Here is a 23,277-nt window from a genome sequence, read left to right on the forward strand (position 1 = left end):
TTTCTCTTAGGTACGAACAAAATGTACGAGTGGTCCAGACCTGCCCTCCTGTTGCACTCATGGATTGCCTTGCTTTTTGCATCTAATTTCATGTCAGGCCATTTCTTTTTTTATTTCTGTGACTGTGCCCTCACGACAAATCACTATAGTCCTATAATATTCCTATAATATTCCAATAGGGACTTAGAGTGTCTGTGATACTCACTAGTGAGTTTATAGTGACCATATCATGGTATTTTCGTCTTCTGTAGTATCACTATAATATTCCTATAGGGAATTATAGATTTGTTGGGATATTTATTTAGTATTCATCTAAAATGTAGTATAGGAATACTAGGCCTATAGTTGATTTTCATAAGGGAACACACAACAGACGACACTGCAGTAACAGCACAAGTTATTTTCTCCCATTCCTTGGCTTTAGCAGGGCCTTTGATTCCACTATTGAATTATATTAAATATTATATGCTTTGGTTGACTTATTTCTGATAGTAGGACTTCAGTCTCAGAGCTGGTAGACTTCTTCTTAGTCTTCCGTCTCATTTTTATGAATGAAGCTTCCCGACATATGGGCCGGACCCCTAGCCTTATATAGCATTATTGGGGCATCAATTATGCAAATTCACAATTCTCATGAACGCGCATTCATTTAGAACAGGTGTAATTCATAAAAAAATAAAAATTTACGAGGCCCTTTGGCGGACGAGGCCCCAAGCAATTGCCTACCTATGCCTTATGGTAAAACCGCCTATGCCAAGCAGCCTACAGTGTCATGAGTGTTTACTGATCAATAAGTACATGCTTGTTTGTTGTCTGACATCATTAAAAGTGTGATGGCAGCGACAGAGTGCAGTTGCAAATTCAGACCAGAGTTATCACATAGAGCTTTAAAGGAATAGTTCACCCAAAAATGAAAATTCTGTCATCATCTACTCACCTTCATGCCAAATGAAACAGGTGAAATTTGTTAGTCCATATAACACACAGGGAGGTTGCCAGCACAACTTGGTAGCAGCCTTCTCCAAAACAACTGAAGTCAATGGGGACCTGTTCTTTAGAGTAGAGGTTCTCAATTGTTTTTCAGCCAAGGACCCCTTATAAGATAGAGAATACACCGGGGACCCCTTCATTCTGATTTGTGATTTTGGGCTATATAAATAAAAATTGACTTGACTTGACATGTATGTCCCTTGGAATAATCTGACGTAGCCCATTTTTTACACTCCTATAGTCTTAGTTATGTGAAAGAACAACACAAGAGAAATGTATTAAAAAGATATTAGATATGTATTAAAAATATTTGCACCAACTCAACACAGAATACCCATAAAACAACCAATCAATTACCTGCAAGTAACACTGTACCTAAACAAAATATCAAAGGGAAATCAGGAGAAAAGTGCTAATTTGAAGTGCATTTCAAAAAACTTTTTTTTATATCATGATAATTTAAATGAATGTATCTGAAAACTTTTCACGGACCCCCTGGCAGAGTGCCACGGACCCCTGGGGGTCCCCGGACCCCACTTTGAGAACCACTGCTTTAGAGTTCCAAAACAAAAACAGCCAAACAATCACACTGTGAATAGAAAGACATATACACCATTATTTGTTGCAAATCAATCAGCTGTAATTAAGATTTGCACTAAATGATGGTGTAAATATACTGTAGGTCTTTTTGGAACTCTGAAGAACTGGTCCCCACTGACTTCAGTTGTTTTGGAGAAGGCTGCTATGGAGTTGTGCTGGCAGCCTCCCTGTATGTTATATGGACAAACTTCACCTGTGTTTCAACTGGCATGAGGGTGAGTAGATGATGACAGAATTTTCATTTTTGGGTGAACTATTCCTTTAACAGTGCTAAAGTGTTTAAGCTAGTCAGTGCTGCTGTTCAGCTAAATGATGAACAGCTCTCTAAATCACCGCTGGATACACTGGCCACAAAATCTTTGTCGTAAAAAATAATTTACACATTGTGTAGGTACAAACTCCTCTCCACACCTACATAAGGCTTGTGGTTGGAGTTAAACAACACCCTTGCTGCCTCCTCCAGAATAAACTCTGGGTAACCTCAGTGGATCTGCTGCTGACCTCCCTGCTTGCATCAGTTCTCCCTTCTCCCATGCCTTTATGTCCCATATTTCTTTCAACCTTGCTATTTTACAAGAGATTTGCATCATTTATCTCCATCTGAACATGCAAAAAAGACTTAATTTCCTGCAATTCCCTATTGTACTTACTTATTGCATCAGTTGCCTTGTTATAAGCCTGAACACTGAAACCGCTGGCTACATGCTGTACTTCAATTTGATATCAAATTCCCATGTCAATCCTTTGTAGGCCTGGTCAATATGATCAAGCCCCTGTTTACGTTATTTACACAATGTGTTCTGAAATAGTTTTTAGCTATGCTGGCTTGCTATAGGCTACCGATAATGTTAGAGTGCAACAGGGTGTTTTCCTTTTTACTCAACTAAAATGTCTCAGTCTCTCTTCTCAATAACGAGTTCATGACACCCCCGCTGTGAAACAATTCCACATATATCCAAGTTTGAAGTTTATTTAAAAAAAAAAAAAGTTTTTGCATTTATCTACAGGTTGTCAAATCTGCATTCTCAAATCACCAGACACGTGAATTTGGTTGCATTTATTTGTGGATTTTTTGGACAACTCTGACAGAGGTTGTTGAGGGTGTTCATGTCTGGGGAGTTTGACTGAGAAAGAAGCCTGACCAGTGGTGAGAGGGCTTTGGGGAGACAATTATCCAATTGCTAATGTTTGCTAGGTCCGCTCTCAGCTGGGCAGGTTGGAGTGGAGCCCGGCGACAGCTAGCCAACTGCTAATGTTTCTTTCTCAGGCAGAGAGGAGGCAGAGAGCGGACGGGAATAGTTTAGCAGCTGGACGACACCTGGGCAGAGACGGACGAGAGACCAATCTCGGAACCCATCGTCTATCGGTCTGACGACGATTAGACTCTGGGGGCGACGGCCAATATTTCAGGGTTTCCGGTGTAGCCAGCGGACATCCGGGACAAGACTTCCTCTTCCGTGCACCGGTCATTGTTTACAGTCCGATTAGCAACTTGAGACGCGAGAATGGAGTTGGAGTTGAGAGACGACGTCTCATATGCAGATATCTGTTTATAGAGATTAGCCGAAATGTCGTCTGGACCTAAAAAACTTGTGAAACAATCCAGTCATAGACGTCGTCTCTCAACCCCAACTGAAGGAGCAAATGCTCCAGAGTGTAAATAAACCATTCTGAACATGCTTCATGTGAACATAGCCCAACTCTCTGGTAGGTGGGTGGTATGAAAGCAGAGTGTAAAACACCCTAAGAGACAGTAAAGATACTGTAGTATATTATTATTACAGGAAGACAGTCCATAGAGTTTCATTGATACTGTGTAGTCCTGCAATCAGCAGCAACTTCACAGTAACACACAGCTGTGCAAAGGACACACAGTGTTGTTAGGCAATTTACTGCTTGTGTACAGTGCGAGAGAAAGAAATCCAAGGCATATTGTTTGTTTACAGTCTTTTGGGCGAGAAAATAGTGTAAAAAACTGTGAAAATTGAGGCTTTTTACTCCGACGATGTTGATATATGAGCTCAGGATGTGATAACGAGTGTAAGTGGCAGGTGAACCCACCAGAAGGTCAGTAGAGAAAGCAAACGCTAGTGCCAGCTATGACACTGTGGTGAGCCGACCTACACAAGATTTATCCTTTGGTGTCAGCTTAAACAGATAGTGTGAAAAAGCAAAGGTTTTGCATGAATGGAGGATGGTTTGTTTGTTGAAAGTCTGTTGAAAACAAAACTGGAAAACCGAGGTCATCCTGTTTTTAGAAATGTGACTCACTTACGTAACATGTCAAAAACAGCGACAGGATGTATACAATTTCATAAAGCATATTTAGCGCTGTGAAATCAAACGTAAAGCATCCAATGGAAGACTAATATGAGCTCTGCACCTTTATCTAATGACACATCTTAAGTGGATGAAATTGAAATCTCTACCCCCCCCCCCCGAACACTTCCCTCCTCTTTCTCTTCTCTCATCATCATGGTCCCCACTTGCTATAAAAGAAGACAACAGCCTACTATACATGCAGTGTTTCTGGTAATTGTATGTTTTGTGTGTGTGGCAAGAAGGGACCATGACTGTGACATCAGTGACCTTTACTCGAAAATTGGAATCATTGTGGGTGCAAAACAAAACTGGGCTGTGTTCAGAACAGAATACTACTCACACACCTTATGCGATCATCTTATTTAGCGGTCATGCAAACACTTGCGGGGAATCTTCAATCAGAATGAAAAAAATTGGCTCATGTAGCCACAGCTAATGTTCTGTGAAGGTCCTGTAACATTATTCTGTGACCAAAAGAAAACATTATAAAAGGTAAAGTTAAGGTATTCATTAAAACATTATGCTATGACTCTGACATAAAGAGAATGTTCCCCAGTGTCTTGCATTGTTTTCCACAGATTTACAATTTATTGTTTTTGAACAAATTGCAATCTGTTTATCACACCATTCTAGGATAACCATTTGTCCAGAAGATGAGATGACAATGTATTGATCCCTTTAGGGAAATTAGGTCATTGCAGCAGAAAACGTAATAGGATTGAACAGGAAAAATAAAAACAAAATGTAAGCACACAAATAGAAAGACAATTACATGGTAACTTTATTTAAAACGAATGACTTTGGCAGATTCAAAATTTAGTTAGCATTTGTGACATTTGGTTCAGCACATTAAAAGATGAATTAAAAGATGAATTAAATAAAAATGTATCAAGTAGCCAAAGTCTAACAGCGTACAAATCTGAATACAGATTGAAGACTTCATTTGCCATGACAGGTTACTGGTGGACAAACTGAATGTACTTAGCTTATGTATGAAATTCGGTGGACAAACTATACTTTACTGGGTTTTGAATCACTGACCTTGTTATTGGTAGGCACACATTCTAACCACAAGGCTACTGGACAGGTATAGATAGGAGAAAGGATAAAAAAAAAAAAGTAAAGCGATTTAATGGCAGTGTGATCTATGGTGTGAGAACTCTGGCCTTTTAAAGAAGTGTGATGTAAATCAATCAAAAAAAAATACAATCTAGGCCAAATGATTACTAAATCTAATGTTTATTGGCTCGCCTCATTGATGAACATATGCCTCTCAGTCTGTCATAACTGCATTTTGGCTGGCCCAAATTAAAATCACAGCCCCAATCATAACACAAAATAAATATTTCAACAAAATGAATAGCATAATTTGAGGGGTTAAGGGCCTTGAGCAAGGCCCTTAACCCCAACCGCTCCAGTGGAGCTGCTCAGTGGCCAGCAGATCAGACTGTGGTTGCATTGGTCAGCTTCCAGGTGTGAATGTGATCAGGGCGTTCCTGAAAAAGAGAGCATTGCTCTCAGTGAAACTCCTTCAGAATAAATAAAAGTGAAAACAAAAAACAACAACCTTGGGAACATTATAAAGCGTGCGGTTGAATGTGCTTCAACATTTCGATTTGTTTTGACGCCTGTAGCTGCGGACTGGGATGTACTTGTTTTTCTTTGTACCACCTTGTGCTCCTCATGGTTCAGGACATACTCAGTCCTAGGTAGGACCGAAACCAGTTAAATGCAGAGTTTGACAGCCCAATGGTGGTGTGGAGGCGCTCTAGAAGGACAACGTGATCCACAGTGTCAAACGTGGCGCTCAGGTCAAGGCGACTCAGGAGAATGGTCCTGAAGCTGAGAAGCATCCACCTTCTCCAGTGCCTTGGACAGGGGGTTGGAGATACGCCTGTAGCTGGTTAGAACTTCCGGGTCCTGGATGGGCTTCATGAGGAGGGGGTAGATCACAGCAACCTTGAGGGCAGATGGAACACTACCGGCTTGGAGGGAGAGATTGACAGTTTGGGTGATCAAGGGGCTGGGAATGGGAATGTAGAATTTGAGCAATGCCGTGGGAATGGGGTCCAAGGACATAAGAGCAGGGTTTCATCTTCCTGATGATTTCCTCAATGTGACTCTGTGTGGCTTGCCATTAGTGAAACGGAGGAGAGACTCCCAGGCATGAGAAGAGGCAGAGAGGAGCTGGACATCAGAGAGTGGATATTCTTGACCTTGGCTCTGAAAAAAAAAATATCAGTAGCCTCAATTTATGGTGATGATGGTGTTTATGGTGGAAAAAAGACGATTTGAGTTAAGATTGTTATTGATTAGGTGGGAGTAGAACTGTGACCGTGCCTCTTTAAGGGACTTTGAGCAATCCCTTTGATGTTCATCGAAGGCCAGTTTATAGATAGTAAGCCCAGAAAGTCTGAGGCACCGTTCCAGGACACGCCCAGCTGTTTTTATTTTCTGTAGATCATGTATGAACAAGCAAATAGTAAACATGTTGTCCCCCACCAGTGATGTAGTTCCACCCTTGGATCAGTCAGTGATTGCTGAGTGTACTTGAAATATGAGGGAATTTGTATTCATTGTTCCCCATTCGCCGTCCCCCACATTGTATGATAACTTTAACTGTATGACCTGCTTTACCACCGAGTCCCCATTCATTGTCAATGCCGCCCCCTAGCGGCACAAAGTCAACGTTACAGTGTGACTAACGAACGAACAAACAAACGAACGAACGGACGGAGACCGATCCATAGTCCCCCCTTTGGTGGGGGATAACCAGGGGGCAGAGTTTGGAAAATTAGACACTGCTCAGAGATGTATTGTAGAGCTTCACTAATTTATCCACTGATGCAAAGGCTGGACAGGTGATGTGCTTGACCAGCTATGATCAGGTCGAGTGTGCGCCCCCTGGTGTGAGTAGGGACATCAACATGCGGCTTCAGGCCAAGACACTCAGGAACCCCCGCTGCAGAATGACAGGAGGGGTTGTCAACTTGATCAAATCCCCAAAGAATGACAATGTGGACAAAGAGCAGGGAGGTGAGAAGGTCGTGTATCGCAGGAAGAAAAGATGAGTTTGGTTTGGGGAGGCCGTAGATGAGAAGAAATGTCATGGAGTGTGGAGGTTTACATTTTAGTGCAAGGCATACGATGGAAAGATCAAGCACTGATCTTTCTCAAGATCTCAAGATCGATTGATTTCAAGTTCAGCAAAATGCTAAAGGAAACCTCACAAGCAAAGTTCTTAGACCTAGTAGTAGTCGTCATAAAACATAACATTATTTTTTGTACACAAACTGGATTTATTCTTTTTTTTTTTTACAAAAATTTCTCACACATAAAAACTAAACCATGTATACAAATGAACATGCACATTACAAATGACAAATATGCAACAGCACAAGTGTATGCTTTAATCTCTAATCTCTATGATTTTATGTCCAAGTGGTTTGCAATCACATGTACTGTGATACACTCCAAAGCCTGTCTCACTGATTTATACAAAAAACAAAAAAAAAACAATTACAGGTAAGATGTGATGATGCAGACTGGAGTGAAAGCACTCGCAGTAGGTACGGTCAGCTTTTTCAAAAAGAAAAAATATAATAGCTTATATTTGGCCCCAAATATCCCAGAACACGTACATGTGTGTTAACATATTAACATTTGGAGCCAACAAGGGAACTTACTGACGGAGGTCTTTCTAGCACTCTCACACTGACCAAACAATCTCATCAGGCAGTGAAGTACAGAGTCCAGCAGTGGCCGTCCTGTAGGGAAAAAATGTATTTCGTGGTAACAAAGTATTAACTCGGAGAGCTTATTGTCCGATACTGTATAACAATCCCTCCAGTCTGCATATTGACGCTTGTAGAGTCCATTAGCTCTCAATATCCTTGTAAATTCTTACTAAAAATAACTTGCATGGCAAGAATTGTCAGTGGGTAATGTCTTGATAACTCATTTGAATGTTTATCTGAAATAAAATGTAATAAACAAATCTATCCTTTATACCTTCTCAAAACCCTCATTCAACTAAATATATCTTTATTCAAGGATAAACTAAATACATCAATGCAATCACGTAAATGCAACTAATAATGGCAACAGAGTGAAATCAGTTTGAAACTTGAGTTAAATCAAGCACACTTTAAAAACGTGTACACATTTTATTGTTGGCACGCTTTAATTTGTTTGCACAGAATTGCGAATGAAGAATTTGTTATGAAATAATCAAAATGAAATAAGGGAAAAATATGCGTCTTCTGCACTGTGCGCACGCAATACCATCTTGTGCCCTCACGTTAGTTAATCATGGCCTTAAAATATATATTTTACTCTCCTGCGGCCACTACTGGGCTCCGTTGTGAAGAGTACACACAGCACAGGCATGTGAAGCAACATGCTGGTGTAGAACTGACCGTATAGTTTCCCCTGGAGCTATGTTTTAATCCAAACCATTTTGTAGATGTAAATCACTCTCAATCGTGTAAATATGTATAAGACTCAAAACTATTTACAGCATGTAATTGCAAAGTAATAAAAAAAATCAAGCTTATGAAGAGGTACTCATCAAGCAGAAACTATGAAGAGTATGAATATTGCTTTGCATAGTCAAAATACCATAGCTCCAAAGTAGTTCCTAGGTGTGAGAATTCTCTACCCAAATCAATAATATGAATAGATCAATAAAGTGCTTTTGAAGAAGTAACAAAACAAATAAACGCTGCCTGCCTCTGGGCATGAGCCAGACTTGTTCATTCCTGTAAACTAACAGTCAAGCGGATGGGATATCCGATAGACTGCCTTGGATATTTCCAAGCGTGTGCGTTTGTAGCAGGCGGTCATGAAATTAGGCTGGCTGGCGTACGTTTTGCTGCACTCACCTTTTGCTTAAAACAACAATAAACCAACAGCTGAGCCAAACAGAAAATATTACAATATTACAAAAGTGGCAACTATTGAGCTAATACATTCAATCAAATAAAGCAAGTTTAAAGCTGCGTTGCCCCGTATTAGCCAGTTGTGCTAGCTAGCTGCGAGGTCAAGACAATGTGTGGCTCCAAATAAAGTTCAGACTGAGCGTTTCTGTCTTTGCTTGTCATGACACTGGGTACATTTACATGCGCACCAATAATCCAATATTAATTCACCTGATTAAGGCAATACTCAGAAACTGTCATGTAAATGCCTTGATCTGATTCTCTTTAACCAATGAGTAAGGTCATAATCAGCGGAAGCATAACCTGGTTAACACACCTAGATTCCTGCTCTATCTTTCCATTTTATTTCTTTAACACTTTATTCTGATATCATTCAGTTTTTTATGTTCGTGTGCCAAAGGTCCTACATCAGTACATTACAGTGTTCTGCTTTCAGCTAACAGTAATACCACTGCATCAATTTGTTCTGCAAGAGCCTCAATACAAACCACAAAGAATATCAAAAAAATAGTGAAATCTGAAATTTTTTGTCTAATACTGGGATGGCGGCAGGCTGGATCTCACTGTGTCAGTAAGTCCATATAAACCCGGGTTATTGGGGGACATGGCATTAGTTTGTAAACGCTTTAATCAATCACCTTAACCTGATTGTTTGCAGTAATCAGAATATTGCGTGCATGTAAATGTACCCAATGATAAGTGCAGAATTTGATCCCATCTAACCATTCCGATCCAATCGAAAGTGTGCCTTACAGTTTACAGCGAGGCAATGATAGTCGCAGTTTGATTAACGGCTACGCGCTTTCACATTGGATTGAAGTGAATAAGGCTAGAACACAGCTCACCAGGGGAGGTGGGGTGGTGGGTACGGTGGAAGTGGTTGAGGGTAATGGCTTGGTTTAGTAACACACCCAGCACTACGGACATCTCGTCGACGTACCTTGTCAGGTTCCCACATACAAAAAGTGAGGGCCCGCAACCTGGAAATAGTGAAAAGGCCTGTCTTTTATGGGACAGACTTGTCAGCCGCTGCTGGGAATACCAGTGTCTCTCATTGTAAAAATTAAACTTCCCTTCCTTGATCAAGGAGGTGGACACCAACACCGTCAAAACAAAAGTCAAATTCACCATCGGTCCCTTCTACCATCTCCAATTTCTGTCTTTTGGAGAGAACTCGTCTCCCGCTCTTCCATGGCAGCAAGGTGAAAGGGACAGCTCCGAAGAGACCTAGACAGGAGTGCACAAACATCTGGAGAAACAGGACGTGATGTCGGCTGTGAGTCGCTCAGGAAAAGTAACGGTAGATTCTATGAAGTTGAATGTCTTCCGGTGCAGTAGGGAGAAACGGAGGACTGGAGTGTGGGGTGGAGCGGGTCAGACCAAAACAGTTTTTCCTTATCAACACACTCGCTTCATTAAGCACTGTCAAACACTCCAAATCTTAGGAGTTCCCCTGTGTTTTTTCTCTCTCTCTCTCCCTCTCTCTCTTCAACACAGGGCCTCCATGACAGGGACCTACAACAGTGGAGGGAGGTGCTGCTTCAGACCAGCCCAGAGTCTTTGGCCATCTTGTAGAAGATTCCTCTTTTAGCGGTGAGGCTGGCGGGGGAGTCGAACTCTGCGATCTCTCCCTTGTCCAACACCAGGACCCTGGAGGGGAGGGAGCGCTGATGAGGTGCATGTAGCAAGTACAGTAAAAGCAGGAATTTGTACGACTACTGCTACTACTACCTCTGCTCCTGCCACTAACAATAATAATAAACTTCAATTGTATATCGCTTTTGTACCACTACTTCTGCCACTGTTACTACTACTACCAGTACCATCTACTACAGCTACTAAAAATAATACAAATAAATGTAATTTCTACATTGTTGTAAAAAAAAAAAAAAAAGAAATTTCCAAGTAGTTCCAAGTAGGGCTGCTTAATTGCATAATCAAGTGATCGCCGACCATTTCATATTATTTTACATCAAGAATATTTTTATGCCATATTAACTTTCAAATAAAAGCAAATATGTTTGCAACTTGGTCAAAATGTATATGGTGTTGCTAGCCTTGGGCCGATATTCGAGCTAAGCAAATTATATTATATTTTGCGATATCGTATATCGCCCGCTAGGCTGTTATTATTATAGCCTAGAAAAAAAAAAAAAAAAAAAAAAAAAATGTTGTATTGTTAATTTTGAAACTTAATGTAATTGTTGCTTTTAACTGTAAAGCACATTCCACAGAAGCAGAGAACAGTACCAGTCAAACAAACACCCTGAAGAACTGAATTTGAAAGCGTATTGAGCGTTGAATTTTTGCCTCAAACTAGTTTGAAATAAAAGCGTTCTATCAAAGTCTGTGCATTAGTGTTTGCTGTATGTCTTACCTGGTATAGTCCATGATGGTGTTGAGGCGATGAGCTATGGTCAGGACAGTGCAGTCCTCAAACTGAGTGCGGATGGTGGACTGGATGAGGTTGTCTGTCTCCATGTCCACAGCCGCCGTGGCTTCATCCAGAACCAGGATCTTGGTCTTCCTCAGCAGAGCTCTGGCCAGGCACAGCAGCTGGCGCTGACCCAGACTGGACAGATAGACAGAGACACTGTACACTGTGGAGCTGGGACCTACTGGTGCATGGTTATACCTTAATGGAAGCTTGCGCGATGTACTAGAATAATGAACTATGTAGACTTCTCTAGACCTAGGAGGTGTGTTACATCACCTGAAAGCCCTCTATAGTTTGTGCAGCTACATGTATGGTCAGGTATAGTTTGTATAGGTGGGCTGGAGGCTGATGTACCTGAGGTTCTCTCCTCCTTCACAACACTCGTGGTTGAGTTTGTCTGGCAGGCCGGACACAAAGCTCTTGAGATGGGCCAGTTCCAGAGCTCTCCATACCTCCTCATCAGAGTAGCCGTCAAAGGGATCCAAGTTCATCCTCAGAGAGCCTGAAAACAGCACTGGGTCCTAGGGAAGGGAGAAGTCGAAACCAACTCTTTTGACCAACTGGATACAGTGGCTAGAACAGTGGTTCTCAACATGAGGTCCGGGGATCACCAGGGGTCCTTGAGGGGGTTCCAGGGGGTCCCCAGCAAATTGATGAATCGTTACACTTCATTTACAAGAAGTTAACACAATCAGAGAATGTAGAAGAATGACTTTTTTGATCATAGTTTCTCTGTTATCTCTCTACCTACAATATAGATAGACATGGAATTCAGGACAAAATCATATCTGACAATAAAAATATTCTCAGATTTGGGTTAGAGAGACAAAATCTCCCTCAAATGGGGGTCCGTGGCCCTAATGTGGACTAAATTAGGGGTCCTTGATATGAAAAAGGTTGAGAATCACTGGGCTAGAAGATTCAGTTCGTCAGCTATTGTTAAGTGTTTCTTTACAATGGAAAAAACTGAACTGAGCCGACTAACTGGCAAAGCAGCTAGTAGCCATAGTCAGATTTGACTGAGGTTTAACTGTTAGCATTAATTACAATCCTATATATTCTTTTGGATCCTCTCTGCACTGACCTGTGGTATGATGGTGATTCTGGAGCGGAGTTCATGCAGGCCAAGCTGAGCAATGTCCACCCCGTCGATGAAGATTTGGCCCTCGGCTGCCTCGATGATCCGGAAAAGCCCGAGTGTCAGGGACGACTTCCCTGCTCCAGTGCGCCCCACAATACCCACCTAGTGGGCAGATGTATTACCACAGGTAATGGGGCCACGGCCGTACACACAACACACACTCATATCCCTGTTTCTATTTAGGGTGAGTTCCACTTTGCTCTAAGTATACCGACCTTCTCTCCTCCCTGGATGGTGACGGTGATGTTGCGGATGGCCAGGTCCTGGTCCTCTCTGTAGCGAAGGCCCAAGCCTCTGATGTCTATGTAGCCGGCAGTCGGCCAGCCTGGGGGGAGGCTGGACGGCTGGTGTGTCCACTCTGCCTGGTGGTCAGAGGACACACACGTACATAAGCACATGACATACACACACAGACACACACACACACTTCTACTACTTCTATCCCTATGAGGACCATCCCCTGACTACATTCATTCTCTAACCTCTACCCATCACCTTGACCTTTACCTCCACAAACCTAAACTTACCCCTTAACCTAACCCTAAATTAGGGGTTCACGACGTAGTAGTGAAATGTTATTACTGGAAATCCTATTATTCTTATTCTTATTATTATACTTTTTTTCTGCGCCATTTCGTCCAACTTGGCCATACATTGGTAACTTTTTTCCTTATTTGGTGCATACCGTATTTCCTCTAATACTGGCCCGGGCCTTTATTTACCTCAGCTGCAGAGGATACCAGGCCTTTATTGGAAGCAGGCTTATATTAGAGACAGGCCTTTATTTCTAATTCCCTCTGTTTGATAAGTATATTTGCTCATATTTTAGTACGAAGCCTCCTTGTTGTCTGATCTGCTTCTGTTGGGGTTCGTTAGGTAGCCGTTTTTTTTGTTACGGCAATGCATTACCGATAATTACGGTAATCGACGACGGCACGCTCCAGAGACTTCCACCGGCCGAGCCGTCTTGTGGCATACTGCCATCTTGTGGCACTTGTACGTTACTACAAACTACAGTTACATTATATAACAGGCACCAGGAGTTTACCGGTATCCACCGTTGTTTTTTCCTTTGTTTTTTTCCCCGGCCTGTATTTGGGGCCGGCCTTTATTTGTTTGTGTCGACCACGGCCCCGGCCATTATCGGAGACCCGGCTTTTAATTGACTACCAGCCACTATTAGAGGAAATACGGTAGATAGTAAGGCCGCCATTTCGGATTTTTTGAAAAACCTTTAAAAACCTTCTCATGAACCGCAGGTCAGAATGACATGAAATTTGGCAGATATAGTACTTGGTCCTGCCTTTAATTAGTTTGCAAAAAGCTAAGGGATCGGTCCAAAAAAAGTTATTACCCTATGAAATTTCTAAAATTTGCACAAATTTCCACTGACTGTAAAATCATGACAAAGTAATCCATACGCTAATGCTATGGATCTCTGCCAAAAGAATAACAGACTGCTTATCAATGGGAATATGCAACACCTGCACTTCTCAATCTCACCTAGAAGACATCTTACATGGAAAACAGATTCCTTTTTGGGGTTTGATTCCTTTCGTACCTCTTTCGCTGTGTCGCTGTACTCTTTGACTTTCTCCACGGCTACTATGTTGGTCTCCATTTCAGAGGACATCCTCACCAGCCAGGTCAGAGAGGCTGTCAGCTACACAGGGGACAGATACAAGCAAGGGTGGAGACACCATCACTGTCTGGCTGAGCAGTAGGGATGGACACTGTCAACAAGTTTCCACTAGGGCTGCACGATTATAGCAAAATTGATAATCCCAAATTTTTTTGCTAAATAATGTGATCACGATAATTAATTCTGATTATTAGTTTACACTCTGTCTTACTCTTATTGTGGTCCTTATTTACAAAATCTAAAATATAAATAAAACTAAAAAACAAATGGTACTGATAATATAAATGCATAGCATGGCAATGTGTTTTACTTAATAAATTAAATAAGATAAGTATATAATAAAATTGAAAGGCACAGCCACAGGCAAACTTTGCAAAGAAGGACTTTACTTTCTAATGATGGGCCAATCCATTCTTTTCCACTTTGCTTGTCGTTTTGTTTTTCCAAAGATCTATTTAGGTTTCTCTGCATAATGGACGCGCTTGATAAACCACATCAGGACTTTCAGGGGAACTGAAAATATAACAACCACTTCAATATTGCAGAATTACATGTTGTGTAAACATTATAAAATTGCAATATATAATAATAACTTTATTTATTTTATTTATTTATATAGCACCTTTAAAAACAGACTTTACAAAGTGCTTTGACAGACAAAATAAAAGCCCCCGACTCAACACCAGGACCAAGCTAAACCTGTGTTCGCTGTCCAAGCGTGCGTGTGTGTGTGTGTTGGTGTGAGTGTCTACCTGTAGGGCGTAAGAGATAGAGAGTCCCATGATGCCGGGACTGAGGTTCTCTCTGGCCATGACGGCAAACAGAGCAGCGAATGACACAATGCAGTTTCCTACAAACTCCAGACGAATCGCCAGCCACCTGTACACACACAGATACGACGAGTCAATACTGCAAATTAAGATTCTTTCATTAACAGCAACAGAGGATACTGAGGCTAAGGATCCCGTCCGGTTCTTCACAGAGAACTGACATTGTATATCTACAAGAAGCCCATCTCACAAACAATGAGCACCAAAACTGAAGAGAGAGTGGGTGGTCCAGGTCTTTGCCTCTTCGTTTAACTCCAAAGCGAGAGAGACAGCTATTTTTCAGGCAGATAAACACTCTTTCGCAGCTGAACGGCTTGAAGGAACCACGCAGGATGTTAGCAGATGGTAAGAAGTGCCATGTAAGGTAGGACTTCTGATCTAAACACACCCAACTTCTCAGCTGAAAGTGATGAGGGCTTTCTGAGCGTGTGCACTGGTTTGAATAAGCGGAACGTCGTTTGAATGAAATAATTGAATAAATAATTGGATTTGATATTGTAAATGACGAGCAATATCATGAATGGGATTGAATGGCAAAAATGTTTTGCATTTAAGTGGAAGTCAAATGCCCCTTTGCCACTTGGAATATGGATTTCTGAAGTTAATAACTGTATGCCCTCGGAAGAAATAACATACTGCCTGAGAAATCACAGTAAAACATTTTACAATATAACAAATATGGCAATCCTACGGAAGCGTAATGCATTGAGAAAAAAGAAAATTGCCCTGTTTTTTTATTTATATTTATTTATAATTATTTTTTTTCCATGAAAACTTTTCTCAGAATTCTGAGATAATTATCTTGTTAATTCAGAAAAACAGGGCAAATGAATGCATTATGCTTCCGTACAATCCTATATTGATTATGTGAAGAATATCCCCTCTGAAGAAATGTACGCAACCAAATTAACCTGTGTATATTCATGTCGTCATGTTGTCTGTCGTTTCCCTGTTCACTATGAGAAGGGAAAATATTTAGAAAAAAAAGAAGAAAAGAATTTCAGAAAAACGCACTGTATTGGCTGAAACATCGCATTATAGCATTATTCAACATTACTCACCGAAATCTATGCAGCAAGCTAGTGTCGGGACATATGTGAAGGTGTGGGAAATTAAAGAGCACCTCAGACAACACTGTTTATCACCTGTTTGCTACAATGCTGGGGTAATAGGCCTTCTGGTTGTGGTCCACGCGGCAGTCGCTCTCCTGGATGAAGCGCTGCTGTTCACCGAAGGCTCGGATGACGGTGGTGCCCAGCAGGGTTTCGTTGAAGTGGGTGTAGACGGGCGAGCGGCTCACCGACTCCAGACGCTTCAGCTGGCGAGATGACGCCACATAAAACCTCTGGACAGAGGGAGGGGGGACAGAGGAGTCTGGTGACTTTATCAGCATTTCCGGCAGTCGGGTTCCTTCATCTGTCTGGATAAAACATCTGTTTCCTCTTATGTCAGGAGTCAATGTGGGAAGCAAATCCTACCAAAGACTTTCGACAACCTCCAAACCTCTCAAGAGCAAAAAAAAGAAAAATCTCTGACCCCTCTCACCCTGCTCACCACCTTTTCCAACTGATGCCCTCTAGGAGGCGCTATAGGTCCCTGCCCACCAAACCATCCCGTTTTAAAAACAGTTTTTTCCCCACTGCAATAAGGACTCGGAACACTTCTCACTAACCCTGACACATGTACCTGCACTTTAAAACTCTTGTGCCAATCTTGTAAATATTGTCTGTGACTTCTGTCTTGTGGTAATTTGTGTATATTGTCTGTTGTGCCAGTCATGTGTCTAATGTGATGCTGATATCTGTCTCTGTCTGATGTTACTGACACTGTTGTATTGAGCTTACCCACCATTCTGTACCGAAAGCAAATTCCACCGACCTCGGTCGTGTGGTCATTAATAAATGAATGAATGAATGAATGAATGAATGAAAAAGTGTTTGGAATCTTAAAAGAAATGACATCTACATTAATCTTTCTTTTAAAATACACTTAATTGTGCATTTTCCTTGCTTAGGGCTTTCTAAATTAGTTACTCAGCACCCAGAATTCCCATTATAGCCCTGAGGTAAAAGTCCATTACTTGAAACCACAATCTAATGTGTGAAACAAGTTGTAAAATACATTCAGGCATGTTCCTATGAAGTGACCCGGTAGTAAAATAGCTGCTTTGCTGGCTGTGTGAAAAGGTAAGCATGACCTATGGAAGGACAACTGCCCTGAAAACGAGAGCAAAGCTGAAACCGCCGACAAACCTGGACAAAGAAGTAGAGCAGACCGAGTGGAGGGATGATGATGGCCACCAGCGGCGTGGCGACCAGGATGATGGCGCAGGCGCCCAGCACGTTCAGCATGGAGCCCATGAACATCTTGATGATGCTGGGGATGACCGAGTCGATGGTGTCCGTCTCCTTGGCGAAGCGGTTGACCAGGTTGCCGCTGGGCGTGCGCTCGAAGAAGGACATGGGCGAGCGCAGCACGTCGTACAGCATGGTCTGGTGGAGGTAGCGCGAGGCCAGGATGCCCCCGATGGACACTGAGATGGAGTAGCACAGGACGGCCACGCCTGCCGGAGGAGAGAGGGCATTGTGAAGTTCCGGGAGGGGAGAGGACAGTGCTACAGTCAGCCCCAAGACGAGGTGCAATGGGATTATTGTTAAAAGCCTTCATCGGAATTAAAATCCATTTTAATCCGCTTGAACGAGAGTTGCACTTTTTTTTTTTTTTTTTTAAAGGAGGGATATCATTTGCTTTTTCAGCAATTTTATATAATTACCTCGTGTCTATAAAATAAATCTTTTACGTTTTTTTCAGTAAAAATCATTTAGTTATAGCCTTAGCTATTCACTTCCCAGTGTTTGTTTCCCACCAACAAGAAAATTGGTATTTTTACATAAACAGCTTCTATGCTAATGAGCTACTGCTCTGATTGGCTGGCCATTCTGGAAGGCCCGCCCTCCTCTTAGCACTGATTGGTCGATTTCAGACAGTCCAGTGTCTACATAGACACTGGAGCAAAATCTGACTGGCTTGTACAAGGGGGTGTGATTTATAGTTGGTGACTGTGGGGAAATGGCATAGTAATTTGATTCAATTTTTTTTACTGTGATTACTTCACACCTCCAAGTACCAAAATCACCATAAATACTAAGAATTGCCACATCCTAGGATACCCCCCCTTTAACCTGGATAATACTGAAATTCCAATCACAAATTGATAGTCAAAATCTTCAGGTGTTTTCTTCAAAAGGGATACTTTTCAGTTCAAGTTCCACAAAGTGATATGTCCACTTTCAGTGCATAGTTAACCCTCCCACTTCCACCCCCCCATCTCCCTCCTCACCCTGCGACAGGCCCAGAGCGCCGTACACCGCCAGTCTCATCTGCCTGTTGGGCTGGGTGCCGTTTATCACGGGGTCGTCGGTCCACAAGCTGAGCCAGTAGTTGGAGAAGAGGGAGGCCGTGTGATGGGCGACGAAGAGCAGCAGGCTGATGCAGGACAACACCACTCCGATGGCCTTCATGTACTCCCAGAACACTGACAGCTTTACCTGGGAGGGGGGAGGGGAGAAGAGGGAAGTGTCAGGATGTATATGTATAGAGCTATACTGTCTAGACAAAAAAACACATGAAAACAAAGGAAAAGACAAACACACAGCACAAAAAAACACATGCAATTTGTATTCAAATCAAAGTAAATACATGAAAGTAAAACATGTGATCATGAAAAGCCTCGACCTACCCGTCCAGTGTTGGCTTTGTCGGCCTCCGTCAGCTTGCCGACCTCGTTGTTCTTGGCCTTCTTGCCCAGCACCTCTCCCTCCTCGCCCCGCTGAGACCGCTTGACCGCGCTGCTGCTGTTCTGGACTCCCGGACTGCTGCTTTAGTCATGTAAAAATGGAAATATAAAAAATAAAACACTCTAGAAATAGAGGTTGGAGAAGTAGAGGTCTTAGCTTTTTTTTTCACTAAGCACACATAGTTTCACTCACCCAATAAGAGCAGCTGGACCGCCATTCTCTAGTCCTTTCTTTGGCATTGAATCTAAACACGAGGAGACCAAAAAAACTGAAGTCAGACCAGTGCTTACTAGAGAATACCCATATCCATACACATGATCTGCAAACAATGCAGCGGACCACTGACATTCTACCATGACTCCCAAGAGACTTCATCTCTGTTGTCTCAGTGTTTTTTAGACAAGACCATGCTCATTTCCACTAGTTAAGTGTCAAGCGTTATAACATCATATTCAAATTTAAGGTTTTTTTTAATGCTTAAGGGAATAGTTCACCCAAAAATGAAAATTCTGTCATCATCTACTCACCCTCATGCCAAATGAAACAGGTGAAATTTGTTAGTCCATATAACACACAGGGAGGTTGCCAGCACAACTTGGTAGCAGCCTTCTCCAAAACAACTGAAGTCAATGGGGACCTGTTCTTTAGAGTTCCAAAACAAAAACAGCCAAACAATCACACTGTGAATAGAAAGACCTATACACCATTATTTGTTGCAAATCAATCAGCTGTAGTTAAGATTGGCACTAAATGATGGTGTAAATATACTGTAGGTCTTTTTGGAACTCTGAAGAACTGGTCCCCACTGACTTCAGTTGTTTTGGAGAAGGCTGCTATGGAGTTGTGCTGGCAGCCTCCCTGTGTGTTATATGGACAAACTTCACCTGTGTTTCAACTGGCATGAGGGGGAGGAGATGATGACACAATTTTCATTTTTGGTTGAACTATTCCTTTAACACCAAACCCATATAATATATGCCAAACCACAGCATGGGAAGCTCTAGGAAACCACTTTGACGTAGCCAACAGTTTGGGAGTCAGTAAGGAGCTTGGCTTGCTTCTCAACCCAACCCACTCTCTGAGCAGATTCAATTCATTTGTCTTCAGTTATTTACCAAACAATAAGTCATACTGCTCCAGCTCGGAGAAAATAATTGGGCCAAATGATAGCTCACATCTCTCCTTACTTGGCTACTGCAAAGTAGAATGGAACCTCAGACAGTAGCACCATGACGACCGCCCAGCTTAGCCATGAGGACAGAGAGTGGTGCCAGGTATCACACTGAGCCCGTTTGAGATTGCCTTATTAAGTGAAGCTGACATGCAAACACATGCTGCGCAGGGCTGTGTTTGCTGAGTCCAAATAGTAACAACTTTCGGTAACACTTTACAATAAGGGTCACTAAGTTAAGGGTTAGTTAATGCTTAGTAAGCATTAACTAACCCTTAATTAACAGTTAACTAATGTGTTTGGTAATCATTTACTAATGGTGTTCATGTTGACTAAGGTATTAATTTATACATTTAGTCATCTTTATAAACTATTAAATAATTTATAAATGAATACCTTAGTTAACATGAACACCATTAGTAAATTACACATTAGTCAACTGTTAACTAAGGGTTAGTTAATGCTTATTAAGCATTAACTAACCCTTATTAAGCATTAACTAACCCTTAACTTAGTGACCCTTATTGTAAAGTGTTACCCAACTTTCCTTGTCTTATATCTCTTTAAGAACACAGGGACATTGGCCTACTGGTCCTGAGAAGGTGCCTTGAAGAAAACTGTCTACCAAATCAAGTATGTTGTAGCGTGTTCCTTCATTAGAAAAAATATTAACAGATTATTCTTTTGATTATTAAACACAGACAGTATGTCTCACAGGTTAGATGTGTCTCTTCAAATAGGACTTGAGGAGCGGTGAGGTGGAAGGTAGTGCCAAAGGGAACAAGACAAGGAAAGGTTTCTTCTATAAAAAGGAATGGGATGTAGCCAACTGGTTTCATGCTACTTCAAATCCTCTATTGGACCAATAACACAAGCACTACTCAAACCTTCGGATTTTCCCTTCTCTTCCTCCTCATCCCTTCCCTCTTCTAAAGGACGGGCAGACAAGTGAAATACAAAAAAAAAAAAAAGAGGGTCGGACAAAGAGAAAGAGACAGATGGAGCGACATAAACACAGACACTGATAAAATCATAACAGAGAATGGTGAGAGCAGGGGGAAGAAAGTGACAAGACTTCAAGTATGTTTCAAAGCTCAGATCTGGACCAATGACAATTAATTAGAGATGAACTTTAGTTACAGAAACATCATTGCATAGTACTGCTAACAGTTCTGGACCGGAGAACATGTTCCTGTCTTGTAGAGTAATTATGCTTAGGTTTTTGGTGACTTTTCTGTATTTTTGTGGGCATCACAAATTATTATAACTATTTTATAGTACGTGGTAGAATGTGTTGATTTATATCAAGCCGAATAAGGCAATTCTTCGAAATTAATTCGGCCATTTTTGGGTTTTTTTTATTTTCCTCTGCAAATCAGATTAATAATTATTCTCTGACCCTTAGGTTAAAAATTTCTCACTTGTTAGTTATCGACTAGTGCTCTAAATACATATTTCCTTGTAATTTGACATACAGTATTTAATTAGAATCATTTTTAGCATTCAAGCAGCACAATGTTACGTTAATCATACTAGTTATATTCACTGTTTAAACTTGTTTAAGCATGCAGTATAGTGCAACATGTCTATATCTGTATGTCTGATTTATGCACTGTGCAAATTGTCATTCTGTGTCTCCATAGAACCATACCTACACATACTCATCTATATCATCCAAACTGTGTCTGGTGTTGCTTCTTAAAGCTGAGGTAGGCAATGTATTTTAGAACAATTTTGGTAATATTTGTTGAAATTCTCTTTACATCCTGGCAACTATCAATAAATCAAATGCTCTGAGAAAAATATCCGGTCTCTGTGACTGTCCCAGGCCCTGTAATCAGCCACTCCAGAATCTTAGGGTGCCTGAATCTTAACCAATCAGGTTAAAAAACATTCTTCTATTGAGGTTCATTGAGGTTGTGTTACATTGGTATGAAGGTATAGGTGATGAAAAAAAATAGACATGTAATGGAGAGGTTTGCAGGCATCTGGGAGAACTGGATTGAGTACATTAGGCTATTGAGACCAGACTTTGTGTAGGGATGACAAACTAAGACTGAGTAGAGGCCCAGGCGGCCTATTGTTCTTGTACATGTTCCTTCTTTCTTTCGATTAAAACTGCCTTCCCAGGAATGAATATTACTCACTACTCACTATAATATCTTATAGTGAGTGAAAATGTCTGAATATTTAGATTTCTTTTGTCTTGTAAATAATTGCAGTCATGGGGATATTTGACCATCAGTATCTTGCTTATAGTGTATCCAAACTTAGTAAAAATATTTTTGAAAACAATCACATTCTGCCCAGAAGAACAACATTAATGAGTAGAATTTAATCTTAAGAATTAAGATTTAAACAACTAATTAGAATTTATGAAAGTCCTTATGTTCTTATGCTCTAAACCATGGCGGTTAGTTTCCAAACTGTTGTTCAGAATGCTTATCAACCTTAAGGGTAACCTTCTTCTGAAATGGCTTTTTCAGTTCATGGCCTGCTTATGGTCCTATAGCCAGCTACTGTAAAATTGAATCTTTAATTTTCATGGATTTTGTTTTCTTCCTCCTTCCATGTTTATTTTTTTCTCCTACCATTTTTAACTCATAACTAAACAACTAACCTATTCCTAGCCACTATTGCTGCTAGCACCTATAATCTGAATCCAGTTCTGAAACCTTATTTGTTAATATTATTTAAAAAAATTTCCACCAAAAGTGTTTGAACCTCAGAGATTTTCAGGCGTACACATGCCAAACATTGAACTTTAGTCTGACTGAGAGAACATTAAAGAAGAAAAAAAATGGGACATAACCAAGATGATGTTATATATGGTGGTGTATAGGATCACAGAAAAAAACAGCTGTGAACAATGGTAAGGTTATCCTGAAAGTGATGATGATGATGATGATTGCGATGGTAAAAAATGATTAAACTGGTGACAATACGAGGACTAGCTTCACGGCACAAAGCAAAGTTTACAATTCCAATGGCGAAGATAATGATGGTGACAGTGAATCCACTGGGCTGAGGTGAACTTAGTGCATATAGTTATACGAAGTGTAGTGTGTGTGTGTGTGTGTGTCTCACTGGTGTCGTTGTCGCCCTGGTCAGCGTTGGCGTAGGTGCGCAGGAACTCGGCAAAGGCTCCGTCTCTGGCCATCAGCTCCAGGTAGGAGCCCATCTCTGTGATCTCTCCCTCCACCATCACCAGGATCAGGTCAACCTGGGGCAGGTAGCTCAGCCCATGGGTCACCAGCACACGAGTCTGGACACACACACACACACACACACATACACACTGGTGGATATATGCTTAAAATATTAAGTGCGGAGCAGGCATCAAACACTTTTGCCATCAGTATATCATCACCACATTCATTTTGAAACATCAGTATAGTTACTGTAAA

General features: G+C 41.3%; 1 protein-coding gene across 4 annotated transcripts in view; it reads right to left on the reverse strand.

Moving 5' to 3' along the window:
* Window positions 1-7,211: 7,211 nt before the first annotated feature.
* abcc1 (ATP binding cassette subfamily C member 1 (ABCC1 blood group)) overlaps window positions 7,212-23,277 on the reverse strand; it is a 32,699-nt gene continuing 16,633 nt past the window's right edge. Inside the window, exons 19-33 of one of the 4 annotated variants that reach the window (XM_071520009.1) lie at window positions 22,958-23,135; window positions 20,758-20,799; window positions 18,892-18,943; window positions 18,642-18,780; window positions 18,243-18,450; window positions 17,155-17,465; window positions 16,048-16,247; window positions 14,825-14,951; window positions 13,992-14,093; window positions 12,646-12,792; window positions 12,374-12,532; window positions 11,644-11,810; window positions 11,230-11,424; window positions 9,698-10,502; window positions 7,212-7,679 (exon numbers count right to left, since the gene is read on the reverse strand). In XM_071520009.1, coding sequence (XP_071376110.1) covers window positions 10,394-10,502; window positions 11,230-11,424; window positions 11,644-11,810; window positions 12,374-12,532; window positions 12,646-12,792; window positions 13,992-14,093; window positions 14,825-14,951; window positions 16,048-16,247; window positions 17,155-17,465; window positions 18,243-18,450; window positions 18,642-18,780; window positions 18,892-18,943; window positions 20,758-20,799; window positions 22,958-23,135 — 2,136 coding nt within the window. In that variant the 3' untranslated portion in view covers window positions 7,212-7,679; window positions 9,698-10,393. Of the gene's footprint in view, window positions 7,680-9,697; window positions 10,520-11,229; window positions 11,425-11,643; window positions 11,811-12,373; window positions 12,533-12,645; window positions 12,793-13,991; window positions 14,094-14,824; window positions 14,952-16,047; window positions 16,248-17,154; window positions 17,466-18,242; window positions 18,451-18,641; window positions 18,781-18,891; window positions 18,944-20,757; window positions 20,800-22,957; window positions 23,136-23,277 lie in introns of all 4 variants that reach the window. The other 3 variants (XM_071520010.1, XM_071520008.1, XM_071520007.1) reach the window with 3 other exon arrangements.

Source organism: Centroberyx affinis, unplaced genomic scaffold (assembly GCF_046629955.1).
Source record: "Centroberyx affinis isolate AG114_WGS23_722 - 3 ecotype Tasmania unplaced genomic scaffold, CSIRO-AGI_Caff_v1 ptg000757l_1, whole genome shotgun sequence".
Taxonomy (NCBI): Eukaryota; Metazoa; Chordata; class Actinopteri; order Beryciformes; family Berycidae; genus Centroberyx; species Centroberyx affinis.